This window comes from Siphateles boraxobius, unplaced genomic scaffold, assembly GCF_051911475.1.
Source record: "Siphateles boraxobius isolate OS27281-9 unplaced genomic scaffold, OSU_SipBor_1 46, whole genome shotgun sequence".
NCBI lineage: Eukaryota > Metazoa > Chordata > Actinopteri > Cypriniformes > Leuciscidae > Siphateles > Siphateles boraxobius.
The window spans coordinates 4,330,851-4,358,588 of record NW_027509097.1 but is presented as its reverse complement, the minus strand read 5'-3'; the positions used below and the strand labels follow the sequence as shown (position 1 = coordinate 4,358,588).

At 38.4% G+C, this 27,738-nt stretch overlaps 1 protein-coding gene across 7 annotated transcripts in view; it reads right to left on the bottom strand.

The window, feature by feature from the left end:
• Window positions 1-27,483, bottom strand: part of sdk2b (sidekick cell adhesion molecule 2b) — a 305,599-nt gene extending 278,116 nt beyond the window's left edge. For 6 of the 7 annotated variants that reach the window (XM_077200331.1, XM_077200333.1, XM_077200334.1 and 3 more), the window contains exon 1: window positions 27,156-27,344. In XM_077200331.1, the coding sequence (XP_077056446.1) occupies window positions 27,156-27,297 (142 nt within the window). In that variant the 5' untranslated portion in view covers window positions 27,298-27,344. Of the gene's footprint in view, window positions 1-27,155 lie in introns of all 7 variants that reach the window. The other variant, XM_077200337.1, reaches the window with a different exon arrangement.
• Between the last annotated feature and the right edge of the window lie 255 nt (window positions 27,484-27,738).

Here is a 27,738-nt window from a genome sequence, read left to right as displayed (position 1 = left end):
ACCCATATTCTTCAAAATATATCTTTTTTTGTGTTTGTTCAGCAGAAGACATAAATTCATAAGGGTTTGGAACAATTGGAGGGCGAGTAATGATGACAGAATTTTCATTTCAGACATGGTCACTATTACCCCTTTTCCACCAAAAAAGAACTGGTTCGGAACTGGTGCTGGTTCAAAGTTGGTTCGGAGTTGGTTCAACTTGTGAACCTTCTCAGAACCTGTTTGTTTTTCCACTGACTAGAGCGCCCAGCTAACGACGTCGTTATACGTCTCGGTGTACGTCGCCATACGTCTTAGCTAGAAACGCTTGCAAACCTACAACATTACTTTGGGATTATCTCTAACTCGTGAACCAAAAAGGCTTTAAAAACAATTGAAATATGTAAGTCTTTTAACCTTTTCCTTTGATATGTAATATTTTCTGATTAGTTATGTACCTCTGTCTTGTGTCTTTTTTTCTTTCCATTTATTTGTTCTATATTGTGACTGTTTTTTTCTTTGCTTACATAATGTTTTCAATAAAAAAAAATAGAAACGCTTGCGCCAACTTCAATCATAACAATTACAATGGCGGACAACATCGTGTTTCTGCAAATGTTTCTCCTGGCTTTGCGATCCTATATTATGGTCAGAAAAGATGTTTAGAGCACATCTAAACCCGCCCCCAGCCCCCGACGTAAGCATGACGTGGTAAAAGAACGGTTCTAGTCCAGCAAAGAGTTGGTGCCGCTTTGGAACCAGTTTTCCTGGCCGAGAACCGGTTCTTTGGCTGTCGAAACACAAAGAACTGGTTCGCGCGCAGGCACCGGCTCCGAACCGGCTCTCAAAATGCTTTGGTGGAAAAGGGGGCATATGAACTGTTTGGTATATTCTGTTCTGTTATGTTTTGGATTTGGTTCCTAGTTAGTTTCCCTGGCTGTTAATTAGTTTCCACACACCTGTTTCTGTTTTCCTGGATTACGTTCCCTGTGTATTTAAGCTTTGAGATATTTTGTGTTAAAAAATAACAGTAATAAAACAACAACAATAATAACTAATATAATTAATTATATTAAATAATATAATTAATAATATATAAAATAATTTTAATAAATACAACAATATAAATATGTTATTATTTTTTTAATAAATGACTTTGTACTTTCTATATGCTGTGACATGCTGCAGCATTAATGCTCAATAACTGTTTTCAGTAAAGTAGATGCATATCTAATGTGACCTGCACAGCACCTCATATCCTCTGAATATTATAGTGGTTTCTTTAGAGGTCAAGTAAATCTGGGGGTCAACTGTCCAATCTAATCAAACTGTATAAATAATCCAAACCGCATTTTCAAACACCTTTCAAGGGTTTGACTTCCAGAGTCTGCATTCTGTATAGAAGCGTTCCACCGCCATGCTCAGAGTTTAAAAACAGCCTAAATATCAGCACTCTCTTCTCAAATGCCACAACACCATGATGAACAACTACTCGCTTTTCTTCAGCGTTGCCAAAAAAGAGAGAGAAAAGAGTCAAGAAAGTACGGGTCAAGACAAAAGATGTATTTTAAAGGTGAGTGTGAAAAAGTTGAATGTGTAAGATCCGCCTTCAGAAATCTACATGATATATAGCAAATCGGGTCTACTTGCATTGCTAGTTATGCTTTGACAAGAAAACTTAGAAGATTTCCGAAGAATCTGAACATCATCCTTCAGGCTGAAGAAATAGTGACAAAAGTTCACTGTTTTGGTGAACTATTCCATTGAATTCATTAAGAATTTAAAACAGTGCAAAAAAATGCAAGAACTTGTTCAGAGTTACATCAATCATTAGAGATTAGAGACTCAAGCATGCAAACGGGATTTGGCCTATGCATCTATACTAGTTCACACACTTCCTATGATGCACTTCTGGGAGATGATATATAAAAGATACAATGATTGCAACAGAATAAACTGTGTGATGTGAGCATTCTCACCTGTCTTAAAGGACAAGGACAGAGCAAGGAAGCGGAAACCGGCATGAGGGGAGAGTGATAGAGAGGTGAAGATAAGATGACGGCATTCTGTGATCTTTCCTCAGCTTTATCCTTTTCCCCATCAGGAAACATGTTGGCTAATCTTCACAGCATGCTTGAGGAAGCCCTTACTCTGTCCGACAGCAAAGCTGTAATGGAAATCTATGCTGAGGCCCTTAGGAGTGAACAGGGAGAAGGTGGAGGTGTATAAAGTAAACTAGTGTGAAGACAAGGATAAATCACAGAGAACAGTATGTACTTATGTCACTTGTGAGGTGAACTTCATTTTCTGTTTTTAAATCATGGTAGAGATGTCATATTGACTTGCGTACGAGATATACACTCGCAATGCTGTATATAAACTCAGAATTCTAAGAAAAAAGTCAGAACTATGAGATGAAAACTCGTAATCCTGGGGAAAAAAGTCTGAATTGTGAAATGTTAACTTAAAATTGCAAGAAATTGTGAAAAATAAAGTCAGAATTGCGGGATAACATTATTGTTCATTTTAAATTTGTGAGTTTATAATACAAAAAAGTCTGGAAAGATGTCAGAATTGTGAGAAAATAACACAAATTTGCAAGATACGAACTTGTATCGTAGTTGCTAGAAATAACGTCAGAATTGTGAGATAAAAATATTTTAGACAAGGATTTTGCCTTCATTGATTTACCAGGCCAGACACACACACACACAAACACACACACACACACACACACACACACACACACACACACACACACACACACACACACACACACACACACACACATCTAGAGCACTTCACAGCAGGTGTAGTATCTATCTGACACAAGATTACCTCATTGCGTCCTTCAGCGTTGGTGGACCACTTATCTGTGCTCATCGCACACACTTACCCACAGGCCCTCGGAGCGACACACATACACACACAATCAGTTTCCCTCATTCTTTTGGTTAATGAGTGTTAGCAGCAGTCTCTCTCAGCATTAGCGACCCTGTCACTACAGATTAGCACTGCCAATGCGAGCCTCGTCTTCATCACGTGTCGTGTTTGCTTGCAGAGAAGTTTATTAGATGCGTAAATAGTTATTTCTTACAATCCTTGCGCTTGCGCAATGTGTGGCTGAGTGATTAGTGTGCAGGAAAAGAGAGACAGAATGCAGGTTTGGAGATAGTGGAAGATGCATCACATATTATTTTCTTCTTCCTGCTGCTCAGTGGGAGATTTTTTTTTCTCATCTCTCCGTAAAGCTGCATCTACTGTTACAGCAGCAGGTCCTGGAACCACCGACAAGCTCAATCCCCCAGAGAACAGCGGGAGAGTGTGAGAGCTCAGGAACACACACCTAGACTCCGGAACGATAAATAACACACTCACACACTCGCCTGAATAAAAACACTGTGGAGTATATCACCATATGGATAATACCACATTTTCTGTTTTCTCACTATATTCAAGCTCTTGCACAATCATTTTCCATTCAATTATTACCATCCTTAATATAAATAGCAACTTAGCCCCTACTTCGATGTATTAAACTGCATATGAACTCATTGCTATAAGACATGGCCATATACGTAGTGAAAAAACCGAGGTGAACACTCATTAGCTATATGGCAGACGCTCACTGTTGAAGCCGCCTTATAATAGAGGGATATTTTCAAGCCACAATGACAGCATGGAAGTTCTCACCCCCACTGGGGCTCTCATAAACATGAAGCCAACCCACTGAGACCCGTGCTTTGAGAAAGTTTGTGTTTGGGAGTGAGAGGATTCATGCATGGTCTCACTTACTACTGATTTGCTTAAAATAGTGCCGTTTTTCAAAAACAAGTGATTTCTTTTCTATCAAGTCTGACAAAACATTAGATATCATTATAGTGTGGATGCAACCAGGCGATTTGAAGCAATATTCATAGACACTCTAAATAAATCAAAAGGGAAGGGATTTATTTGGATGACAAGGTTCATTTTAGTCATTACTAGACCCAGATCAGACTTTTCAGCCTTTTCTAGAGAAACAAGATTTTTGTACATGTACATGTCAAATTATTCTCCTAACAGTAACAGTCTACAAATATTCTAATGAGAGTTAGTTGAGATGTAGTTGCAAATTAATGAGAGTTAGCTGAAATGTAGTTATAAAGTTACTTTTAAGAATGTTAAAAGAATGTCTAAAGTGGACTGCCAAAATAAAGTGTAGCCGAGATTTATTTTCCATCAAAAACATTACGTCACAAAATGTTTTTGGTACATTGCATTGCAACTAGGCAAGCATATACAGTACTGAAAGGGAACCTATAGGAATGGTTCCTAACATGGGGTCAGAGTTCGTGGGGGAGGGGGTTTTGTAAGGTCATCTATGGATGAGGTCAAATGTGGATGACATTTTTTTTTCAAATGTGATTTCTAGGAATGCACTAGCAGAGAAAATACTGTATCAGACAGAGCAAACTCAATGTTCGCAATGCTCAAAATACTGTCGCCTCACAGCAAGAAGATTCCCGGTTCGAGCCCTGGCTGAGCCATTATTCCTTTCTGTGTGGAGTTTGCATGTTCTCCCCGTGTCAACGTGAGTTTCCTCCAGGTACTCCTGTTTCCACCATAGTCAGAAGAAATGCAGGTTAGGTGGATTGGACATGCCAAATTGTCCATAGATGTAAATGTGTATGTGTGAGTCCCAAGCCATGTAATGGGGAGGGGAGGGGAAAGACCTGGCAACCTATCCTGGAAAAAACATTGCCAAGAAAATTCATGGCCATAGAATCACCAAGAGTCAGATACAACGGGAATGGTAGATAGATAGATAGATAGATAGATAGATAGATAGATAGATAGATAGATAGATAGATAGATAGATAGATAGATAGATAGATAGATAGATAGATAGATAGATAGATCACTGCACCGACAGATCACTTAGCAGACATTCTAATTTCGATTCAGCATGTTCAGTCGACGAAAACAAGCTCTGACAGAAGCCAACAGACTCCGACAGGGGTAACACACTGATCCGACAAAACCAGACAAAGTGTCTGTTGCCGTCGGTCGTGCAGTATGAATTGGCTATAACAGGCCTTATACGGAGGTATGATGAAATGAAAATGCTATAAAAACTTTTCTGAAGACAGACCCTTTCAGAGATACATTTATATCTATCTATCTATCTATCTATCTATCTATCTATCTATCTATCTATCTATCTATCTATCTATCTATCTATCTATCTATCTATCTATCTATCTATCTATCTATCTATCTATCTATCTATCTATCTATCTATCTATCTACCATTCCAGTTGGATCTGAGTCTTGGTGATTCTATGGCCATGAATGTTCTTAAATATCCTCATTTGTGTTCCAAAGATGAACAAAAGTATTATGGGTTTGGAACGACATGAGTTATTAATGACAGAATTTTCATTTTTAGATGAACTATCCCTTAAAAAGTTTTTTTTTTTAATAAATATATTAAATGTGCATTTCAGCATCCCCCTGTCATTGTTTTGGTGTCAGATAAGCTTGACTTAGATCTTTTAAATAAATAAATATACAACCTCATCAAGTCCTTAAAAATATATAATCTCAATACATAGCTATAATGCAGCCACTTTTGTTTGCTGCTTGTAGCCAACTACATTGAAATATGAGCATTAGCCAGTTCAGTACAGTAGTCATTTCTATCATTGCTACGCTGTTTAAATGCAGCGTAATATCTCTCTAAGTCAATTAGCATTGCTACTAACAAAAGCTTGGCCGAGCATGAAAACAAAAGTATGTCACAGACTGTCCTGGCAGTTCAATGGCCATCTTTTGGCAGCTGCCATCCCCATTACAGAAAACAGCCCTCTGTCTGCACGGCCAATTCAACAGCTAACATCATAAGCACTGAAACGAAATGAAGGCGAAGACAGACAGCTAAATAACAAAATGAAAGCGAACGAGAGATCGAAGGGATGGAGAATAATTCTTGCTACTTGAACTTTCGCAGATGGGAGCACAAAAAGCACACACAAGCTATAGAGAATAAAACCGCCAGCTGAGCGCATCAGTGCACAACTAATCAAAAGTGTTGTTTCTCTGTCTGAGGAAATATAATGAACAACTAAAAAAGAACATGACACTTGTGCTTTCTGGGGGACTGTTTAGTCTGGCATCATTGAACCTCTTGTAAAGCCAAACAGACTACTGAGATAATCCGGTCATTTGAGTCATCGACATTATAAATATCACATTATATAATTTGAATGCAGTGTATTTTGAATGGTAGAGAATAGACATTTATAAATGTCAATGATATGATAAATATTACTGTAAACTCTGCTTATGAATGAATGTAGTTGGTGTACATTTTAATAGGTGTATTTAGTGTGCATTTTAACTTAACCCACAATTAGATTCTCACTGGTTGTGTGTCAGATAAGATTTCTATTTCTATTTGAAATAAAGAAGCATTAACTCACAACTAATCAGTTTCGCAACACAATCTGTGTAGCAACTGTGCAGCAACAACTTTGTTTCTATGGGCATATCAGAGAACATTCTAACTAGAAGTTGGTATGTTCAAAGATTCATATGGTCACATTTATGAAATCTCAGGATTAGTATGTGTAAAAGGCTCACCCACCACACCAGGTACAACAGCTTTCACAGCACAACACTGTCCTTCCCCATTTAGGTGACACACTCTCCACTGGCCTGTTTGACTGCAGGCCACATTCTGAACTTTGAAGTTAAATCTTCTACCTACACCGCTTCTTTCTCCAGAATAGAGGGGTCTCTGCCCTTCAGGACTCCTTCACGGCAGGTTAGCCTGCTTCAAGAGCTCCTTCTTCCCCCCACAGTGAGCAATTGACCCCAGCCGGGAGGAGCAGGCTTACCGGCATTAGGCTAACACAGTGGTACAGCTCTATTAGCTGAATTAGCTGAGTGATCTAACCATTATTAGTCATGTCATTAAGATGACAGCCAGGCACCAACCTTTATGCATTTCTTGTAAATATGAACTCCATGACTGCCATTTTTGCCTTGTCTCCCTCAATCTTTGAAACTCTCAATCACTCTCTCCCATCCTCTTTCTTTCTCTCATGGATGAATACACTCAGTGTTCTTGCACATCCACCCCCCCACCCTCTCGCTCTCTCTCTCTCTCTCTCTCTCTCTCTCTCTCTCTCTCTCTCTCTCTCTCTCTCTCTCTCTCTCTCTCTCTCTCTCTCACACACACGCTGGACCTGCGGGTAGATTTGAGCGATAGAACCCTTCTGGCATGTTTAAAGCATAGGCTGAATACTTTTGATAACTTTAAGACAGCTTGACACAAGCACACTACATACTACAGTATATGGTCACTAGCAGACTATAGCAAGATAAATATCATACACAAAAGAATGGCTAAACAATAAAGATGGCCCACCAGTGGCCAGTATGAGAGAATTGTGTCTCTGCTAAAACTAAAACGTTGATATTCAATTGTTCTGCCTTCCAAATGTAAAAATTACTTTTTTTCTGAGATTTTTGTAGCAAAAATTATAGCACAATATACTCCGAGACTCCAGCTTACTACCATATTATTTTAAAAGAAAACAAAATAGGAAATAAAAAAATTCTGTAGCAAATTATTCAGCTAATTTGTCAGAAACGACATAGAAATAAGTACTATACTATATATGTACACATATACGTAGTATACATACTACTTACACACAGACACACACACACACACACACACACACACAAACACACACACACACACACACACACACACACACACACACACACACACACACACACACACAAATATATATATATATATATATATATATTTATGTATTTATTTATTTATTTAAATGCATACATCTTTTATATTGTCATGTGCCAGTGATTATCCCTCCATGTGCCATAGGTTTCTGACCCCTGCATTATAATATTCTAGTGAATATACACATTGAGCCCTCATATGTACTCAAGGCTTCATATAGTAAGACATCTTTATATTCACCCTTAGACACTTAACGGTTTGAAAATATAAAAATCTGACAAGTGGAATTGCAGTGTACAACTGAATAACCATGTCTACACAAGACTGGACTACTGAATGAAACCTCTTCTTTCGCACCTGAAGCTACAGTCAGACATTGAGCAGCATGACATGCTCTAGCCTTGACTCTGCAACACAATGACCCTTGTGGTTTAATTATGCCACGGCATGTCTTTGGATCCAGAACTCCGACGGCACCAAGGCCACACTCCTTTGGCCACAATTGACTATATATGGTCCCCATTCAGGGAAACGCTCTCCTACATATACAAAAGACAGGGTTTGTCTCTGTGTGGGCCCGAGGTGAAAAATAAAGCACACCAGTGGCTAGGGTCCATATACAGAAATAACAAGCAGAGATATGGGGAGCGGAGTGTGCTGACCAAGACTCAGAATGGAATAAATTATGATGGCCAGACACTCGGAGGGCCAGATTAATGGGCCAGATTAATGGCTGGGCTTCAGGACCACAATAAGGTATTGTTTTCTTCTGCAGAAGCTCATAAACGCCGTCGGCTGAGGCAGGTGTAGGATAGGATGTTGATGGAGCTCTCATTAACAGGTAGGAAGACTGGCGGAGCTGAAGTTTAGTTTACACTTGCTGGAGCTCAGTTTTTTTTTATGATGTTACAGCGCTATGTGCAGAGAATTGGAGAGATACAAATACAGTAGGGAAATTAATCCCAGGGGAAGGTTGTATCAGACTCACAAATGCAGACAGGCATGTCCTAATGCTTGCAGAATGAACTGAAACCTGCACAACCCCCAACCCCACACACACACACACCAATCAAAAGCCATGCTAAAACTGATTTCAACACCAAGAGAAATTCAGAAAACAGCATATATTCATACAGATGATCAGGGTGATTCTAGGATTTCAGCCTGAGGAGGAATGAGAGCCTTATTTGAATATGAGCTGTGAATATGAGAGGAATACTTCTTGCTTTAAGAGTGAGAGGTTGCATTTGGCTTGACGGATTTAAGTTGCCACTCATTAAGGGTAAGCTGTGTCATCTCAATGAGTAACAGGAATGAACAATGTACATTTCAAACAAAAATATGACCAAAAAATGTTAAAACAAAAACTGAATAAAATCATAAAGTAGGATATTTACAAAATAGATAAATATTATTTTCATTTCAAATAATGGGACATAAAACTAAAATGAATTGTGTGCAGGCAAATAAATAAAAAATACAATACAATAAAATAAAATAAAATACATATATTTTTAAGGGGCCATTTACATTACACAGTTTTCATACCGTTTACATAACGATACCGTTATCATCTCCATGTAAACTGCAAAAAAACTTATTTGTGAAAACGGTTATGTCATGCGCATGCGTATTACGTGTTCAGTATATAGGCACGTAAGTTTCTTTACAAAATGACATCGTCAACTACCGTTCTGGCAGCAGAATACAGCATTTTTTGTCATTTTCACGGATCTGTGAGAATGAGGATATACAGTATATACTGTATATATTACAATAGTTCTTTTTCAATTAAGAATTTATGATTTTTAGCAGAATAATTTACATTGATTTAAACACTGGCGACTCAAATATTTATGATATAGTATACAAATAGAACAAAATATTTAAAAAGGTTGGCACTTTTACTTTTTGTGTGTACCTCTCAATCACAAGTAGGATTTTATGATGGGTTATATCTAAATAAATGTTCACATGAAAAAACATTATGCAGTTTACTAGATTAAGAGGGTGTCACAGCTTATATACTCACTCATCTACAGTATAAACGGATATTTGCCTGCTGCATCAGCTGCCGTTTCTGAAACCCCATAGACTTCCCAGAAAAAAATTCAGAGAGCATTCAAATTAATTCACATAGATCATGGGAGTCCACTTCCAGTACTTTCAGTGGTTTTAACATCAGATAAAGACAGAGGATAACCACACAGAGCAGCAACAAAAGCAACTTTTGGAGCAAGCTGTCCTCAACACTAGTGCTTTGCTCAGATCTAAGCGAATGAGAGAGAGAGAGAGAGAGAGAGAGAGAGAGAGAGAGAGAGAGAGAGAGAGAGAGAGAGAGAGAGAGAGAGAGAGAGAGAGAGAGAGAGAGAGAGAGAGAGAGAGAGAGAGAGGGTGGGTATGTCAAAGATGAGAAAGATAAAGAAGCGATCACTAAAAAGCAGAAGTGGCATCAAACAGAGCTGTGCTCCCAAAGGAAAAGGGCCGGGGGGAGGCCATCCCATCTTTATCAATATGGGGAGCCGGCGGCAGACGTGCAGGACTGCCCGCCAACCGCATCATGCACCCACGGCACGCTCCAACCTCACTACATTGATGAGGCGAACTCTGTTAACCATTAGCGACCGGCAAGCTTGAACAGAACATGCTTTAAGAATTCTGACAAGGGTTACGGCTATTTTCATTAGTGATGTCAGCATGCATTTCAGATCAGAGACGAGTATATAGAGGGTAATTCATATTTCTTGTACGGAATGCAGTGGTTTTGTATGGCCAATTTCACTCTCCTTAAACGTTTAATATTGACGTGTTTAGCAAAATACTGGTTGAGAGTTCAAAGATTTATTTCAGCTGGCATGGAAATGGCTCAATTATCTCGATTAGAGGTAGCACAGCTACAGTACAGTAATGTGGTAAAACTTGTAAAAGAAAAAAAAAGACAAATATTAATCAATCTTTTCATGTAAAGAATATACAAATAAAATAAATAAAAGTTTTTAGTTGAAAATGGTGTTGTATAGACTGGAAGATTGTTTCCACCACGGAATAAAACGATTTAAAAGATAATTGTGACTTTTTATCTCACAATTCCAATTGTGAGATATAAACTCGCAAGTCTGACTTTTTTTGTCAGAATTGTGCAATGTAAACTCGCAATTGACCCTTCGCAGGGAGCTTGGTTGACAGGTGATCTGACCAATCATACTTCACCATCCGCCATTTTGTCTGACAAAGCAGTCAGGAGAGTTAGTAGATTAACATGGGAGGATTTGAACTTGAAAAACTGAATATTCTGACGCCTTTCCGCGGTTAAAACAACATTCCTTCTTATGTTCATTCATGTTTATTTGATCCTATAAATGAACTAGAAGGAAGAGATGATCGGTTCACGAGCAGCTTTAACTGAGGCTCAACAGCGATCTGTCACGACACATTAAAGAGCCACAAAACGGTATTTATTGTTTAAATTTCTTTTTAAAAATGACCAAATTTGAAAGGTGAGACTTTGTTTAATATGTTTAATATCAAAAATAACCGAAAAGTAACCTGGTCTGTCCTGTCTGTCAGCGTATTGTCAGTCTCCTCTCTGATCCGCGATGCATTTTTCACTGCGTGAGAACATGGTGTGTGCGTGAGAGCGGCGTAGCTTGTCGGACATAGTGACAGTAACTAAGGGGGGCGGGTCTTTGCGAAGGGTTAATTGCGATAAAAAAAAGTCAGTTGTAAGAAATAAATTGCAGTTACCTTTTTAAATTTGTATTCTGTGGCGGAAACAAGCTTCCATACTAAACTGCCCCTAAAACCTGATCTTATAAAAAAAGCCCTTTCATAAACTTGCACATCCACTATATCCACCTTTTCAGAAAATTTAATTGTTTTGTCCTCAACCACTGTGGCATTTGGTCTTTCAGCACCTGCTATTTTAAGTATCTAAGTGCAGGTGTTGTGTCAAAAGGTCAATGCCATGCTTCGCAAGGATATGGTTGTGAGAAACACGCTGCAAAAACTGCACAGGACGAACAAAGACTGTCAGAGATTATTGCAGACCACATCTATACAATTAGCATCTTTTGATATAATTATTTTCACACTTAAGTGCTTACATCAAGAGAAAACACCACAATTCTCATCTAAATGACACCAGTTAACATGTTTATTTTAATTCACGCTAACACAAAGAGTTAAATGCATCACTTTGAGATGTTTTTCAGCTTTATTACTCTAACCACAAACCAAGGCCACGCAAATTATTATAATTTTTTTTAATTTGCACCAGAACAGAATGCCATTTGGCTTTTCAGCTTGATTAAAGGACACGTAGAGAAAGCGAACATGAGAGAGAGAGAGCAAGAGAGATTTGGTCATTGTGTGCCGTGGCAGATTGGACAGACAAGCCTTTTGCAGGCAGCGTACACTCTCTTATGCTTGTCTTTGTGTTCAGTTCTGAAAAAACGCACAACCAGGCAATAGGCTATTTCCATCCTTCAAAAGGAGTTGCATGCTGTATATGCCATCACAAACGCTTCCACACACAAATACTCCAATCAACGGCTATTCACAAACTCCTTTTGTTCCTCTAGAGTTCCTTAAGAAAGGCTGTCACCTTGCTCAGAAATGGCTACTTTGCCATTATTGTGTTTGTTCAATAGGAAGCCCTCCAATTCCCTTTTCGGTCAGCAATTGGCTTTTTTTGTCAGGGCTGCAGAAGGTTCCTAACACGACAGACTGATTTGACCACCAAGGTCATTACATCCAGATGTACAGCATCTGATCTAACTTCCCTTACTGTCTTTCTCAAGGTGCACATTCTCTCATAACCACTAGAATGTCTATTAAAAGGCCCACCCACATTGTGCCACGGCGGGGACCAAGACAGGCAGCCCTCGTTCCGCATGCAAAATGACTACCATGCCTGAGCCTGTGTACAGCTGGTGGGGTTCAGTCTATTACAGAGGCTATCAGAGAGCTTCTGAAAGGTAACACTAAAATAACTGGATTTCAATAGCAGAACACTGTTGACAATAACATTGTTCAGGCGCAACCTAGCATCTCTTTGCTGGCACTTTGCACTTATTTTAAAATGAAAATATAAAAGTTACCTTAAAGGTCTCTTCAAGGACCACCCATCATCTGATGCATACTGCTAAAAAAAAACTGGAAAGTACATTCTCAGTCTGGCAAGCTCTAGTCTGATTGGCTGACTTTTGCAAAATTCTATTAATTTGTCATATTATTGTGGTTTAATCTATTTCATATAGACTAATCCCTAAATAGCAGCTAAAAACAAAATGAACAACCCTAGAAAAAAGAAAGGAAGTTCTTTTTCTTTTTTATACATTTTGAAAATAAAATATGTAACTGCATTTTACAAATTTTCCAGTTAAATATCTAAAAACTTGAAAGTATTTTATATATATATTAATATATAATTAATATATATAATTTAATAAAAGACAAGTCTTAACATTTTAGGCAGTGTCACTTCTTGAGTCAATTTTTTCTTTCTTTCTTTTTTTTTAGGACATTTTGGTTCTCATCCATTAGTTTCCTAAACAGCTAGCCCTATGTGGGATGATTTTTGGTTACACTTTTTTGATAGTCACTTTAGACATTCCACTAACTATAAGTAACTTTTCAACTACATGTCAACTAACTGTCATTAGAGTGTTAGTAGACTGACTGGTAGATTATGGTTAGGTGTTAGGGTTAGGAGAACAAGTTGACTTGTAGTTGCTAAGTTACTTATAGTCAGTAGAATATCTGTTGGGGGACCAACAAAATAAAGTGTTAGCAGATATTAAGCAGACAGTCTACTAATACTCTAATGACAGTTAGTTGACATGTAGCTGCAACGTTACTTATAGTTAGTTGAATGTCTAAAGTGGACTATCGAAATAAATTGTTACCTGATTTTTTGATATTTTAATTGAGAAAAAAAAAGTCAAATAAAAAAACAAACACAAAAAAAAAACACACATTATCAGTCAGATGGTCTTACTGGGCAGTTCTTGGCCAGAATATGATGTTTAGTCAAAGTTTGGCGACACAAGATTTCCCTAAGGGTGAATTTTACAAGGATTTTAAGGACATTTAATACTCACAGCAGGATTGCACGATTTATTCCGGGCACAATCGCTAAAGGAACAGACAGCTGTGGAGCTAGTGCTTCCATTACCCCGTGTTTTTATGCTTTATATAGCTGAGGACTTCAGAAAGGTGAAGTGAAGCACCTCAGCATCCAGCCCTGCTGCTCTTGCCTGTTTAATAACAAACATATATCCTCACCTCTATTTCCGAAATGGCGGCGAAAAGGCCGTTAGAGACTGAAAAACAGCCACACAAATTAAAGATACCGTTAGGTGTAAAACCGTTTTTTTGGCTGCGGTCCCCACTATCTGCACTCACCATAACTGCCATGTAATGACCAGAGTGATGTACTGTCGTTCGGTCCCAGCGTTCATTTCCTACAAAACTGCTTGCATCGCTGCACAAAACACTGTAAAACAAGCCTCGACTCAGAATACAGAGAGGTCCCTTCAGTATTTGGCCTTTGCTTTAGTGGACCGACATGATAAGGATTGTAAAAAGGAAGGAGAGATTGCTCATCAGTGGGGCAAGTAATCAATTAGAAAGAGCAGAACGATCTTTCTCCCCCCAATCCAGCATGGCAGGCTGACAGCACTCAAGTGTAATTAAAATTGTAGCTATTGACAAATCAAGATGGATGGAGGACCACCACGCCACTATGCTTCTTAGCGGAAAACCAATGAGAATGAACGACCATCATTGTACATGTCACACAGAACAGCTATATTCATTCTAGTACAACTGCTAACCTGTCATCTTCATATTGCTGTCATTTAAGTTTTAGCTCTTAGAGTGAGGTTAGTTTTTTGTTAGGTTAGTTGTATTTTTATTCACTACAAAGAACTGGCTTGTAAGAGTCATTTGCTTGTGAATCAGATTACATTGGTCATGCCATCTATCCATCCATCCATAGCACATTTTAAATGTTTTTTAAACAAGTCTCTTGTGCTGCATTTCATGTAATGGCGAAACTGAATTGTCAGCATCATTACTTCAGTATTCAGTGTCACATGATCCTTAAGAAATCAATAATATGCTGATTTGGTTCTCAACAAATATTTCTTCTCATTATCTATGTTGAAAACAGTTGTGTTGCTTAATATTTGGAATATGGAAAACATGATTCACTTTTTCAGGATTCTTTGATGAATAGAAAGTTCAAAAGAACACCATTTATTTAAAATATTTAGCAAATGTTCCACTGAATATAACACACAGTGAATGACAGCAGGGAGCATGTACAAAGAAACCTTATTAAAGCTACCAATCTCCTGATTTCTAGTGAATATGACTGGAGAAATATTCAGAAACACCACCTCAATTACCTGGGGATTAGAGAGAAAGATTTCGGTGACAACCTGTGGAGCTTTGCAAACAATCATCGGATCACCTGTATAATTTGAGAGATAATCACCTTGTTGAAGATAATAATCACAATAACATTGTTAGTCATCTTAAAACACTCTAAAATTCCCAGTTTCTTTATGGACACAATGGTGTTTCCGTCGCCCCCATTCTGCTAGTATGTGAAAAACCACAATGTGTTCACTAATCAAAGTGAAGCACCCAACAAATCAAAGTTATGGCAATTACACTCCCACATCCCTATTCTTTCTTTCAAAATGGCAACAGCTGTTTTCAGTGGTCCAAACTGCACTGTAATTTCATGGGGAACATATGGTTACAGTTGATTAATCCAGAAGGAAAAGTGTTTTATTATTTCCAAAGGCGGATGGGTAAATAAGCCCTCAGAGGGGCCGAGAAAAGAGGTGGAGAGTTTGGGAAACTAAAGCGTGTACCCGCAGGAATTGATCGAGGGTCCGGGCTTCCCCTAGCGAGTGGCTTCTGCTCCGTGGCATTGATTGATGAAGCCCCTCTGTGCTGGTGAGAGGTGGCATCCTCATGGAGAGAGTGGCAGGCACCATATGCTCACTGATACGCATATGCACACGCACAATCACATGCCTCTGGTTGTGTGCCATGTCACCCTTATCACACAGACTAATCTTAGCGCAGTGTGACGAAAAAGCACACATACACTTCTATCGAGTTGAACCCAGAAGCTTGTGAAGTCTGTCATCACATCTTGGATGTCTACATTGTCATATTAATACTTAACTATTAAGCAGAAGCTCTTACCTGAAGTGACTTTCAAATGACAATGACAAAAACGATTAATCTTCAAAGTTACAGAGATGTAAGTGTGACAAAGTAGCAGCGGAACAAGAGACAAGATTTAATTTACATGAACAATATAAGGGATTTCATCCATTCCTGCATAACTTCAAACATGGGCTACATACTACTCCAAAAACGAACCCTAGTCCAGGTTAAGTCAGTAGCTTACCATGTTTTCACTGACCTAATAATAATAATAACACTTATATGTATATACATACTCTCACATACTCTCCCTAATGTTTCCGGTCTCTCCTCTCATTGCATGTATTAACAAAATAGCAGAAAGCTCCAAAATTATATTTAAAAAGGAACAAAATGCAATTAAATACATTAAATACGGCTCATGGCATTTTGTGGTTTGAATGCTTTGCACCCCCTCTGTGTTAGAGCTGTGTGCCACGTGTTTTGAACTGAGATCATTAACGCTTGAGGGAATACAGTATGTGGCATCATGCCATGAAGCCAGCTACAGGTCCAATTATTCACAAGTATTTTGAGATTACTGGATTTACCAGCTTATAAAGACGCATCCACACACACGATCACACAAGCACCGTGATGGAGCAACAATTGCCGGGTTCAGAGGTAGCACCTTATGCACAGGCCAATCTGATTGCATTTCTATTCAAAGTGAATAGAAAGTGTTTCAAACTGCTTGAAAGTGTGAGACTCAAAGGCCTTGTGAACAACGTGTCACACTGCACACTCATTACCATACCACCATGCGCTCTGTCTGACTATGGTAAACCCCCCAAAAAAGCGTCTTGCACACGCTTTGCATAATTGTGCTTTAAAAGGCCTGGGATTCCGCTGACTATTACCTATTGAACGAGTACTTGAGTGCAGCATTCTCCGAGCAAATGTGTAGGTATGTTCATCTGATTTTCTGCATTAAATACTGCATTAAAGAGTTACGGGCTCCACCATGTCACAGATAATGGGCAACATTCCCACAGAGGCTCGTACGCGGAGGGCTCATACGAGGGGAGGTGTCTGAATGAGTTCAGCTACAAGTGGAAGTGTACGGAATGCAATTCCATCGGGTGCAATTTCTCTCAGATGCGGGTCAAAAAGCAGCACTGTAAAAATAAAAGTTCTTCAACGATTCTTTGCTGAACTTGCCGACTTATTAAGAACCATTTTTCACTGTATACACTTCTGAAAAGTCCATGCTGGTCACCAGTAAGGCTGGCTATCAGTATAGAATACTCATTCTGATTTAATTTAGTTCATTATGAAATCAATCCATCCATCCATCCATCCACCCAATCTTTTAGATCTATTTGTCTATCTGCCTATAAAGGATGTTATAAACGTTCAAGAAAAATCAACATTCAAAGTTTGCCTTGACAAGCTTTGCTGTTCAATAAAATATAGGTATGTTTTTTTTTAATTTAAATTCATGTTGATGCTAATTGCTTGCATTCTAATTTTAATTAATGAATGGTGCACAACATTTAGATGACGTCTTGAGAAGGCAATTTTGTTCTAATATTATTAGATTAACAAAAGTAAATGAAACTTCTTCAGATGAACCTATTTGTTTAGAACCTTGATGTTTCTGATTCGATTAAATTGTCATTCTGATTCTGTTTGGGTTATAATGTAAAATTTGCTTGTATTAATGTATGATTTATTAGAAATACTCATGTTTTTTTATTCATTCATCAATCCCTCCTACCATCCCTCCCTCCCTCCATTCATTAATCCATCCATCCATCCCTTACTCACTCCGTCCGTCCGTCCGTCCGTCCGTCCATCCATCCATCCATCCATCCATCCATCCATCCATCCATCAATCCATCCATCCATCCAGCAACCCATCAATCCATCCACCCAATAAAAGTTAAGGGGTTTTTATAAACTTAAGTTTATCTTGACTAACCTTTCTTGTCTAGAGAAAAATTATAATTAGATGAATTTCTTCAATTTACATTCATTGTAATGCTAATTGCTTACATTTAAATTTAAAATTCAAACCCAAAATTAAATTCTGAATGATGCACAACACTGTTCTTATTCGATGATTAAAAGCATAAACAAGTTATCAAGAACAACTGATTGTTTCTGGGTTCTTGAAATTATCAGTACATAGATGGTTTTCTAAAGAACGGAAATGGAAAAGGTTTTCCTACGGTGTCATGCTGTAAACTCACCTCGGTTCTATCTGGAATCTCTATTTGCTAATCGTGGAGCAGTGTTGGCCAATTATTGCAAGCTACTGCAAGAGATGCTACAATCCAGGTGTGGTTCTGCTTAAACGATTCCTGGAGATACAAGTGCAGAAGCCGAGACATGTGGGAAGAATGGAGGCGGGAAAAAGCTTTCCGTGCTGAAACGATTGGGTGTGGCGATAGCATCACACATGCTGAAATGCTATTCCCTATAAAAACCCTTTCTCCCTTTCATCCATTTCTGCCTTGATTCAGACCAAGCCCGACATCAGTGAGAGGAAGAATCCTGTAACTTCAAAGAAACCACTGCAGGCAACCACACACTGTATATGGAAAAGAGCCCAGCGTTGACTCAACATTTCAAAGCTTAATGTTCCCACAACAGAGACGGTTAGCGTGTGCCCACTAATATTCCTACACAGAGGAGATCACAAAACGCTTCTTATTAGAGATGGTTTCAGAAGCAAATGGAACTTTATCAAAGAGTAATTGGAAAGATTGAGCCATAAACCAGGTCAGCTTGGGGCCAGTTTACTCAACCTGAGAACAGCTGAAACTATGAATGGTCACAGTGCAGACACCCCCATAGAGGCTCAACCCATGAACCATCTGTCTTAGCTTGTGTACTGAAATTCCATAGAGGCAATGGTGTAGACCAGGGGCCTCATGCACCAGCTGTGGAAGTTAAAAATTTAGCATAGTTATGGCATAAATAGGCACTAAAATACAATTTATGCACCACAAAACTTAGCTGAAATGTAACCATGCATTTAACAAAATATTTATGGAAGCCTCCAGAAAGAATGAAAGCAGACTGATTAAGGTAGATTGATTTCTTTATGCATGTTAGGGTTAAATCAATCAATCAATCAATCAATCAATCAATCAATCAATCAATCAATCAATTCAAATGAAAAATGTATGTATTGTTGCTTTTTAAATTTAAATGTACATATTTTGATATAGTATTTTTTCTTTTATTTCAAAACTATAAATTGTATTTCAATAGAATTATAATGAATTACCAGTTATTAAATTGCATTTCCATATAATTGTACAGTTATGCAACAAGAAATGTGAAATATCGATTGAATTGAAGTATTCTAAATAAATAAATTTATACTAATGCACATTTTAAAAAACATAGTTCCTCAAAATAGTAAACATTTATTTAAGTTATTACCAGTTATTAAATTTAATTTTGTATATATTGTACAGTTATGAAGGGCAACAAATTTCTAGCTCATGTTTATGTTCACGGTTAAGTTTTGAGTTTCATGCCACGCCATGCTTTTGTTTGATCACGTTTTGTAAATAAAGTGTACTTGGGTTCAATTCAAACTTGCCTTCAGTGGACAATTATTACATAAATGAATTTATACAAATGTATTGGTGTTTTTTTTTTACGTTATACACAGAGTTCCCTAATATTATTTAATACATACAAATTATTTTTTCATAACTATATATCATATTTCAGTAGATATATAATTCATTAACAGGAAATATATATAACACAACCATGCCCATGGTGTGCACTTCCAAGACATGCAATCTTAGCTAAGCAGAAGGTATAGCAAGAAAGAAACTGTGAAGATTCTTGTATTTCATTCTTGTAAGCACCCTCTAGCAGTCCCCTTATGTAATGTGACTTCAAAGAGCAAGTGCAGCTAAAATGCAGATTAAAAAGGTTGGAATACATTGAGTGAAAAAAATAGAGTGCCCCTGGAGTGACAAAAAGCACATTTCAGATGAAACGTGAGCAACGACTGCGAATAGCGGCATTGCATCAATTACACCGGCACCCCTGAGTGCCCCCTCCTCAGCTCTTTTCATCTTCCTCAAACTTTCTCAAGAGTAAGATATTATCAGCATCATTAGCGGTTTATCTTATTTTTTTTAACACCGCTGACGCATCTTTTTCAGTCTATTCCAACGCACTTAACAATCCGAATCCCAGAGTTTCCCTAATTATATAGAATTTGTTTGACGCTTAGCATGTTTGCATGTTCATGTTACAGCCTTTGGCAACTTGGCGAAATCAAATGACAACTGCTAAGCAACCAGACACCTTCTTACAAGTTTGTAAACGGCGTGTTTTAGATGGAACCATGGTACCAATGCACGTGCCTACCGTGCAACACACAAGTCTGGCACCGACGACATATCTTTGTGCAGTCAAAGCTTCAGGGGCCATCTCAACTGACTAGAAGCATAAAGCCTGCTTCAGTGGGCTCGGAGAGAGCATTTAAAACACACACCATGGCTAAATGTCTCACTGGCACAGTCCTTGAACTTGGTATTCGGGTGTGCGTCGGAGTTTGTGAGCACATTTGGTTGCGTCTGTTGGCCAAGCTTGAGTCCGAGGAGCTCTAATCACAAATGGATTTGTCAGAGCGCTTTAAACACGGCTTCTTTTTACGTTGCGGGTGGAGGATTAGAGTGTCTAATCACAAAACGAACAGACTGGTTGAAACGAGCAGAACACAGTGGAATAATGAATGTAGGTAGAGAAATTACACTGCTCTTGATTTAACAAACATTATTATCTGATTAGCACTAATGAAAACTGTGGAATATCACAAGCACTTTTTTTCTCTCTGTGTCTCGCTCTTTATTTCTAGCTTTCACTTTCTAGCTAGAATCTTCCAAAAGTTTTTTTTCCCCAAATATTTAATATTTGCTGACTTCTGTGCTAGCGCTCCAAAATGGATGTAATAGTTGACCCGGCTCTATGTATATCCCCTTCTTCTCTGCGGACTCAATTACACCTCCCCAAGTGAGTTGAGACACAGTGAGTCATTAGGCTCTACAGGAATCTACGAGGTACCTGTCTGACAGAACAAGCCATTCCCTTTGTGACTCTACATTCTGCTCTCTACATTTTCCAGATGCTGTCGCTATAAGGTACAATTATGGACAGACCTGCTTTTGCTTCTGCATGCTTTTAAAATGCACATATAAGGTAAATGATAATACGTACTGTATATTTGAAGTTTCACTGAAGATATTTCGATATTTCAAATGTAAAACATGCACCTCACACACTGTGTTTGAACCTTTGCTCTTTCCCCTCCAGTGTTTAAAAAAGAAAAAGCCAACACATGCCAGCATTTTTGATAATTTTCACAAAAGTTTCATGGCCACCAGAATTTTTTGTTGAATAAATATCTGAATATGCAATATATCAAAAGACAGGACAGAAAGAAAATATATATTCTAGCTTCTTCCATTCCTTTTTTATCAACACTTAAATGTGGGTTAGTTTCATTAAAAAGCAACAATGACACCATAAGTGTTTTTGTCAAAGACTATGTCTGGATCGGATTCAGAGCGAAGATCAAAACATAGATGGAGTAGATCGAGTCCAACACCCCCAAAGCTTGCACAGTCCTATAGCTCATCATCGGTGGACATTTCAATTGGTAAATTTTGGCAGTTTCGATGTATATGCTGTTTAATGTTGATCATTGCGTTATTTTACATAATGCATCTGCTTACATATGGGCTGCGATCCGAAAACTGATAAATTCTGCCTTCGGAGGACGCATTCCAAGGAAGGAAGGCATCAAGGCACGTCCAAATCCAATGTTAGCTTCACGTTGTGTCTCCTGAGATACCTACATCTGATCGATTTATCAAGGCAGCATAGATGTATCATTTGCCGCCTTTGATATCCCACATATCCCATATTCCTGTCCATTCTGTGACAGTTGAGCTAGAAAAAGAAAGATGGCGTCTGAACATTGCGGTTACTGGTCAGTTTGTGTGTAATTTACGTTTTTGACCAACGTTTTCACTTCTGATGTCATTTCTAACAAGAAATTACTACTTTAATAATTAAATATTTGTTTAGTTTTCCCCAAAGCTCGCTCTATTTTGCTGCAGATCATTAAACTATCACGCTGCCTCAGAAGTATGTCCGAAAATAAGTTTTGTGAGGTTTGTGTGCAAACGCTGGCAGAGTCATCACCTATTAGGCAGCGAGGCAACAAGTCAGTCGCCTAAGTTTTCGGATGCTTTATTGCTTGTTTCTGCTTTTTCTTGGCCTGTATTTTGATCAGGAGATTCAGAAGATGTGTTATAGCGCCCCCTACCGTACAACAGTGGAAACACGGAAAGACGCAAATTTCCGTCAATGGCTGGGAAAGTTAACTGCTCGTTTAATTACTCGATTTGATTTTAGGGCATTATTAAAGCAAACTGAAAATTACATCACAAAAACGCGAGAGACCGGTGCGTCTCACAGGTGACGTTCATTATCACTCACGCCACCGGCCTCACGCCCCTCAGCCTCGTCCTATGTTTGCATCTAATTCAATAACCTTCCGCACTATAATTTATCACAAGAGGTCATCCGTAATTTTTTTTTTTTTTTGCGTAATATCATAATTGATGATGTCAACTAGTAAAAGGAAAGCGGAAAGATGTCAGAGGAAAGTTGTGCCAAGCTTAGAACAGGCTTTATCATTCCTTGATCACTTTGGGAATGGCTATGCATATTTTAGGAAATAATTTACTGTCATCAACTCTGACTGATATGATTAATATTCAAATATTTTTTAAATAAAAATATTTTGTTGCATTTCAAATGTCTTTACAGTCACTTTTGATCAAATAAATTTGATCTTACTGGGAAAAAAATAAATAACAATAATTTTACTGACTCCTAGCTCTTGAACGGTAGTGTACATAAAAATATGTTTTATTTCAGAGGGTAGAGGAATACTTCAGTTACTAGAAAGCCATGACCTGTTGAATTTCCCTGAAATGTAATTCAGTAAATTTGACTTCCAACCCTGCAGTATTCAGACTATATTTATTATTGTAGTGTCTGAATTATGAGTATATAATAGTATTTTCAGGTATCTGAAATATGTTTGGTCATTGGCTGAGTGATTGGTTCAATTTTTATTTGAACCTGAGCCACTCATGCGGACCACTAGAGCAGTCATCAGGGGGTAACATCAAGCTCCTACATGCAGTTGGTATTCAGGCAATGAAAAGGCCCGAGGCATTGCCCACAGCAACAGTATGTCCGAAGAAAGCAGCGGCCCCCGTCCAGACCCAAGCTGACCCGACAGGGAGTTTCACACCTGCTCTGTTTAACATGGTAGAGAAGATTCAGGAAGAATGAGTAAAGGAAAAGACACTTAATCAATAGTTCCTACCCTCTGTCTCTTAGTTTTTGGGTGATTCGTATATATGAAAAAGCAATGAGGGTTCAATATGTCTGTTCATGCGAACTGGTTTCCTAAGTGTCGAAAGTAAGCAACTTAACAGGCCACCGCTGAAATCTCAGGGAGCTGCCAAGGTCAGACCCCATGAATACATCAGTCAGTCCTGATTTACAGAAAACCCACAATATACCTCCAAACTTGAAATATCCTAAGCTAAACTTTTGTTCTTTGTCTAACTTTGTCTAGGTTGGGAAAAGGTCAAAGGAAGAAAAGACAAATATTAGATATAAACGCAGTATAATTGAAGCATTGGCATTGAAGCACTCGGAGAATCAGACGAAGAGCAAGAGCATCATCAAATCACAACCACCCCTAATCATGTCAAACACCACAGTCAAGCAACGAATAACATTCAGCGGAAAAGTTTTCTAGTTCACTGTTGTGATACTAGAATATGCTCCGCAAAGAGTCCAGGAGAGTTACCATCTCGACCCAGCCATACTCAATAAATTCTTTCTGAAACCTCAAGAGTGAAACACGCGGTTTAACAGCATGCTAACAAAGGTAATCTTCTGAAGTCAAATCATGTACGCACATGCATGCCTCAAAATGTATTCTCCACAAAATTACGCTAAAGGGGCTGAGGGGTCCTGACCAATGTGTTAGACTTGCTGCAGTGTATTATGGTCTCTTGGCAAGGCTCTGCAGATCTACAGCTCCATGTTTGCTACTGTATTGAATGACATATTTGGTATCATATCTGAGTCCACTCAAAACAAAACAAGACTTAATTTATGTCTCGATTACTTCTTATTTGCATTTAGTCCAACACCATGTCATCACCAGGAATGGGACGACAAGCGATAAAAGCTGTTAAGGTATGCAATTTCAAATGAAATGGTCCATTGTACATCGTCAATAGCGTTGAGATGTATGAAACACTGCTCACACAGAAGTCACTTTCAAACCAAGCAGCTTTCTGTTGGTCAGCATGAATTTGCATGAATTTGAACATGAGTGAAATCTGTGGCGATTTCACAATACTCCCAATCAGGCTATCACATGGATTCCTATTGAAATGACTGCCAAAATGTTGCCGTGCAATGGTAATTGTGACTGCAGTTTAAATCTGACTTTTTCTCCTAACTAACTTCAGTGGTTACTGATAAACTTCATCTTTGCTGTGGCTCATTATATCTAGTTATGAAATATAATGTTGCTTTGTGAGCTACATGTAGTTACTATAGTAACTACATGTAACACGTGTAACAAGGACACTAAAATAAAATGTTACTGTATGTTCCAATTTGTAGTATCCATAAAACAGTAAATGAATGACCTACTGTATACTTCTGGTGAAATGTGAAGTGACGCAACTGACGCCGTTGGCCATAAGATGATGCCAACATGCCAACATAGTACATTTGGATTTGATTCATACTACACACATTCATACACACTTTTTAACATCACAAAGTTGTTATTCCTCAAATGTAGTAGCCATTTTGGATGCACCTCTGGAAAATAGGCACACGGTTTGCATGAACTGCGCTTTATATTCTTTAAAAACATATTTTTTTTGTGTTGCATCAAATGGAGAAAATAAGAGCATACAGGTTTGGAATGACATAAGGGTGAGTAAATAGTGTCAACTGAATTTAAATTATAAGTTGAACTATCTCCTTAAGGCTGTAAAAACACTTATTTATGCAGTCTGTACAGAGGAATTCAAAATAAAGACCTCACGGTTCTGTTTAGATAATATATTTCCAATGTATCTCAGATGGGGGGCTTTTTCTCTCTGCCGAGTGGGAGTTTCCCAATTGATTTTTTCATTAAAACCTCTGCAAGATTCAGAGAGCTTCATAAGCGCTGTGGTGGGAATCTGTTTTAATGATGTTTAGGTGAGAGTCCCAGACGTTCCTGAAGAACCTGTGAGGTTAGAGACAATTAACTTGAATGGATCAACCGATGCCACAGATCATTATAAAACACAAGCATTGGATGCTGAGAAGAAGGTTAGTATAACACACACATTCCCTCTCTGCTCTTCTTGCTCCGTTTTCCTTCCACGCACATATACACAAACTGGTACCCTAATCCTCCCAATGTGCAAGTAATCACTCTACTGTAAATGCCAGGTTGGACAGCATACACTCATGAATGATGGATATATGGCGCGTCCTAGTTTGCCACGGTTTACACCCAAGGCAGCATTACAGAACAGCCTATTTCCCGATCCAGGGCTTAGTGTTTCAGCTATCACGCATTCCCAACACTCCCACCTGTGCTTGCATAACAACTACCTAAGCACCTCAGCTACGCTTAGAGAAAATCGGTAAGCTGAGAGAAACTTTTTAGTAATACATTTCAGCTGCATTGCATTACAGTGGGGACAATATATTGGGAAAAATATTAGAAAATATAATTTTTTTTGTACACCTGTGTAGATATTTTCATTTGAGCCAGCATCGCCCACCCAGCCAATGGGTGTTTGGCTTTTTTTTTTTTTTTTTTTTTTTACCATACAAGGGATTTGAGTATATTGCTTCTATCCTTTTCCAGGCGGAAAGAACTGATGCGACTGCTTATGTGAGCTTCTGTTACTCGCCTGCTGTCTGCAAAATTTAGACTAAAACAATTTTCCCCGCTTGAGGCTATCAGCTGAGAAGAGAAGCAAATTACCACAAGTGGCCAGTTAAAATGCCTTGCAGAGAAACTCAATGGACTACTTTCTGTCTTTTCAGTAGCATAAAACCATGTTCGGGGAGGGGAGGGAGTGGGGGGCAATTTAAAAAAAAATAACTTTGAGATTGCAATGAAGAAAGTTTTTTTTTTTTTTTTTTTGATTTGGGCTCTGTGCTTCTCCTTCGTTCACCTATGTGTATAGTTTATGTCTCTAGATATTCATATATGTATACGTAAAAGTGTAGTTATGCCTATACATGGACTTTTTGCAAGTCCCCATTACAAATAATGAATCTTCCTATCTTAACATCTCACATTAGAATCTATCAGCACTCTGATAATGTACTTATTATAAACATGCACCTTATGAAAACACTTTTCTAAGTGAGCTCTCTGTAACAGAGATTTCTCGTTATGTGCAGTCATAAAACAGGCAAAGAGTTCATTCATTTGCTGCCAATTGGCTTTGGTTAATTCCGTGGCCATGTCATGTAAAATACACAGTAATTGCTGCATGTGGTATGGACTTTAATACACTTCTAAATGCAGATTAATGATTGCAAAGGGATGTACAGCTTGTGTGTTCTGGTCCTGGAGGACTCCAGTAGTCTACTGCACATTTTGGAGGTCTCCCTTATTTAACTCACCTGATTTATATCTTAAGATCGTTATAGGTTTTCAAGCCCTGAAATGGGTGTGTCAGATAAGGGAGACATCCAAAATGTGCAGTGCTGGGGTAGGTACTCCAGGATTGACAACCACTGCTGTACAGTGTCTCCATGATACAGAGAGAGATAAAAGAGAAGAGAAAGAGACTAAGCAGAACTGCATGGCATAATATCTCACATAAGGAAAGATGGTGCAAGATGCACCTATTTTTGTGCATTAATAACTGAATGGCAAGTTCTCATTTAATTGAGCGATGATGCTGCACATGTTCAATTAATCTGCGTATATTACAATGTATCATTAAAGACACCTTGCTTTCAAACTGTAATTACCCGAATACAAAACTCGGAGGTTAAATGTTACAGTCCCTCAGACTGCACTAACTCTGGAGAGTTCATTTCCAGCCTTTAAACACCAACTTAAATAAGCACTCTTTACCTTGTGCTGACGCCAGATGTAGAAACACCGACAGCAATACAATCCAACAGGGTTTCTTTCTCTCTTTTCCCGAATTCCCACACATTGCCAGAGGAGCAGATGGAGAGATACTGAAAGCTTTTGTCCGGCACGCCGGGTACATGTTGCTCCTCCACAGTCCAGCCACAGTTGTGCGCGTAATTTTTGAGTGTCTCTGACGGGTCTTTGTTCAAAGAAGCGAGGTCGTGTGCAACTCAGTAAAATACTAATCCTTCACATTTATGTCTCAAAATTGAATTTCGTTAAACTCCGTTGTAGGTTCGAGTTTGTTTAGATTAAAACTTTGCGCAGTTACGCACGCACAGTCTACGACTCTAATGCACAGAGATATTGATATTTCAGTGATCACATGTCTTTTTTTTCTGCCTTTTTATCCACTGTCTCTACTCTCATGCGTTTACTTAAATGTTTGATCAATGAGTAGCTATATTCCCAATCCAGAGCGCAAACGCCTCTAGTTCACGAACTGTTGATAATGGCCCCCACAATGTGTTTAGACGGGTGATAATTCGCTCATAATCAATAATGCTGTCTTATTCTCATT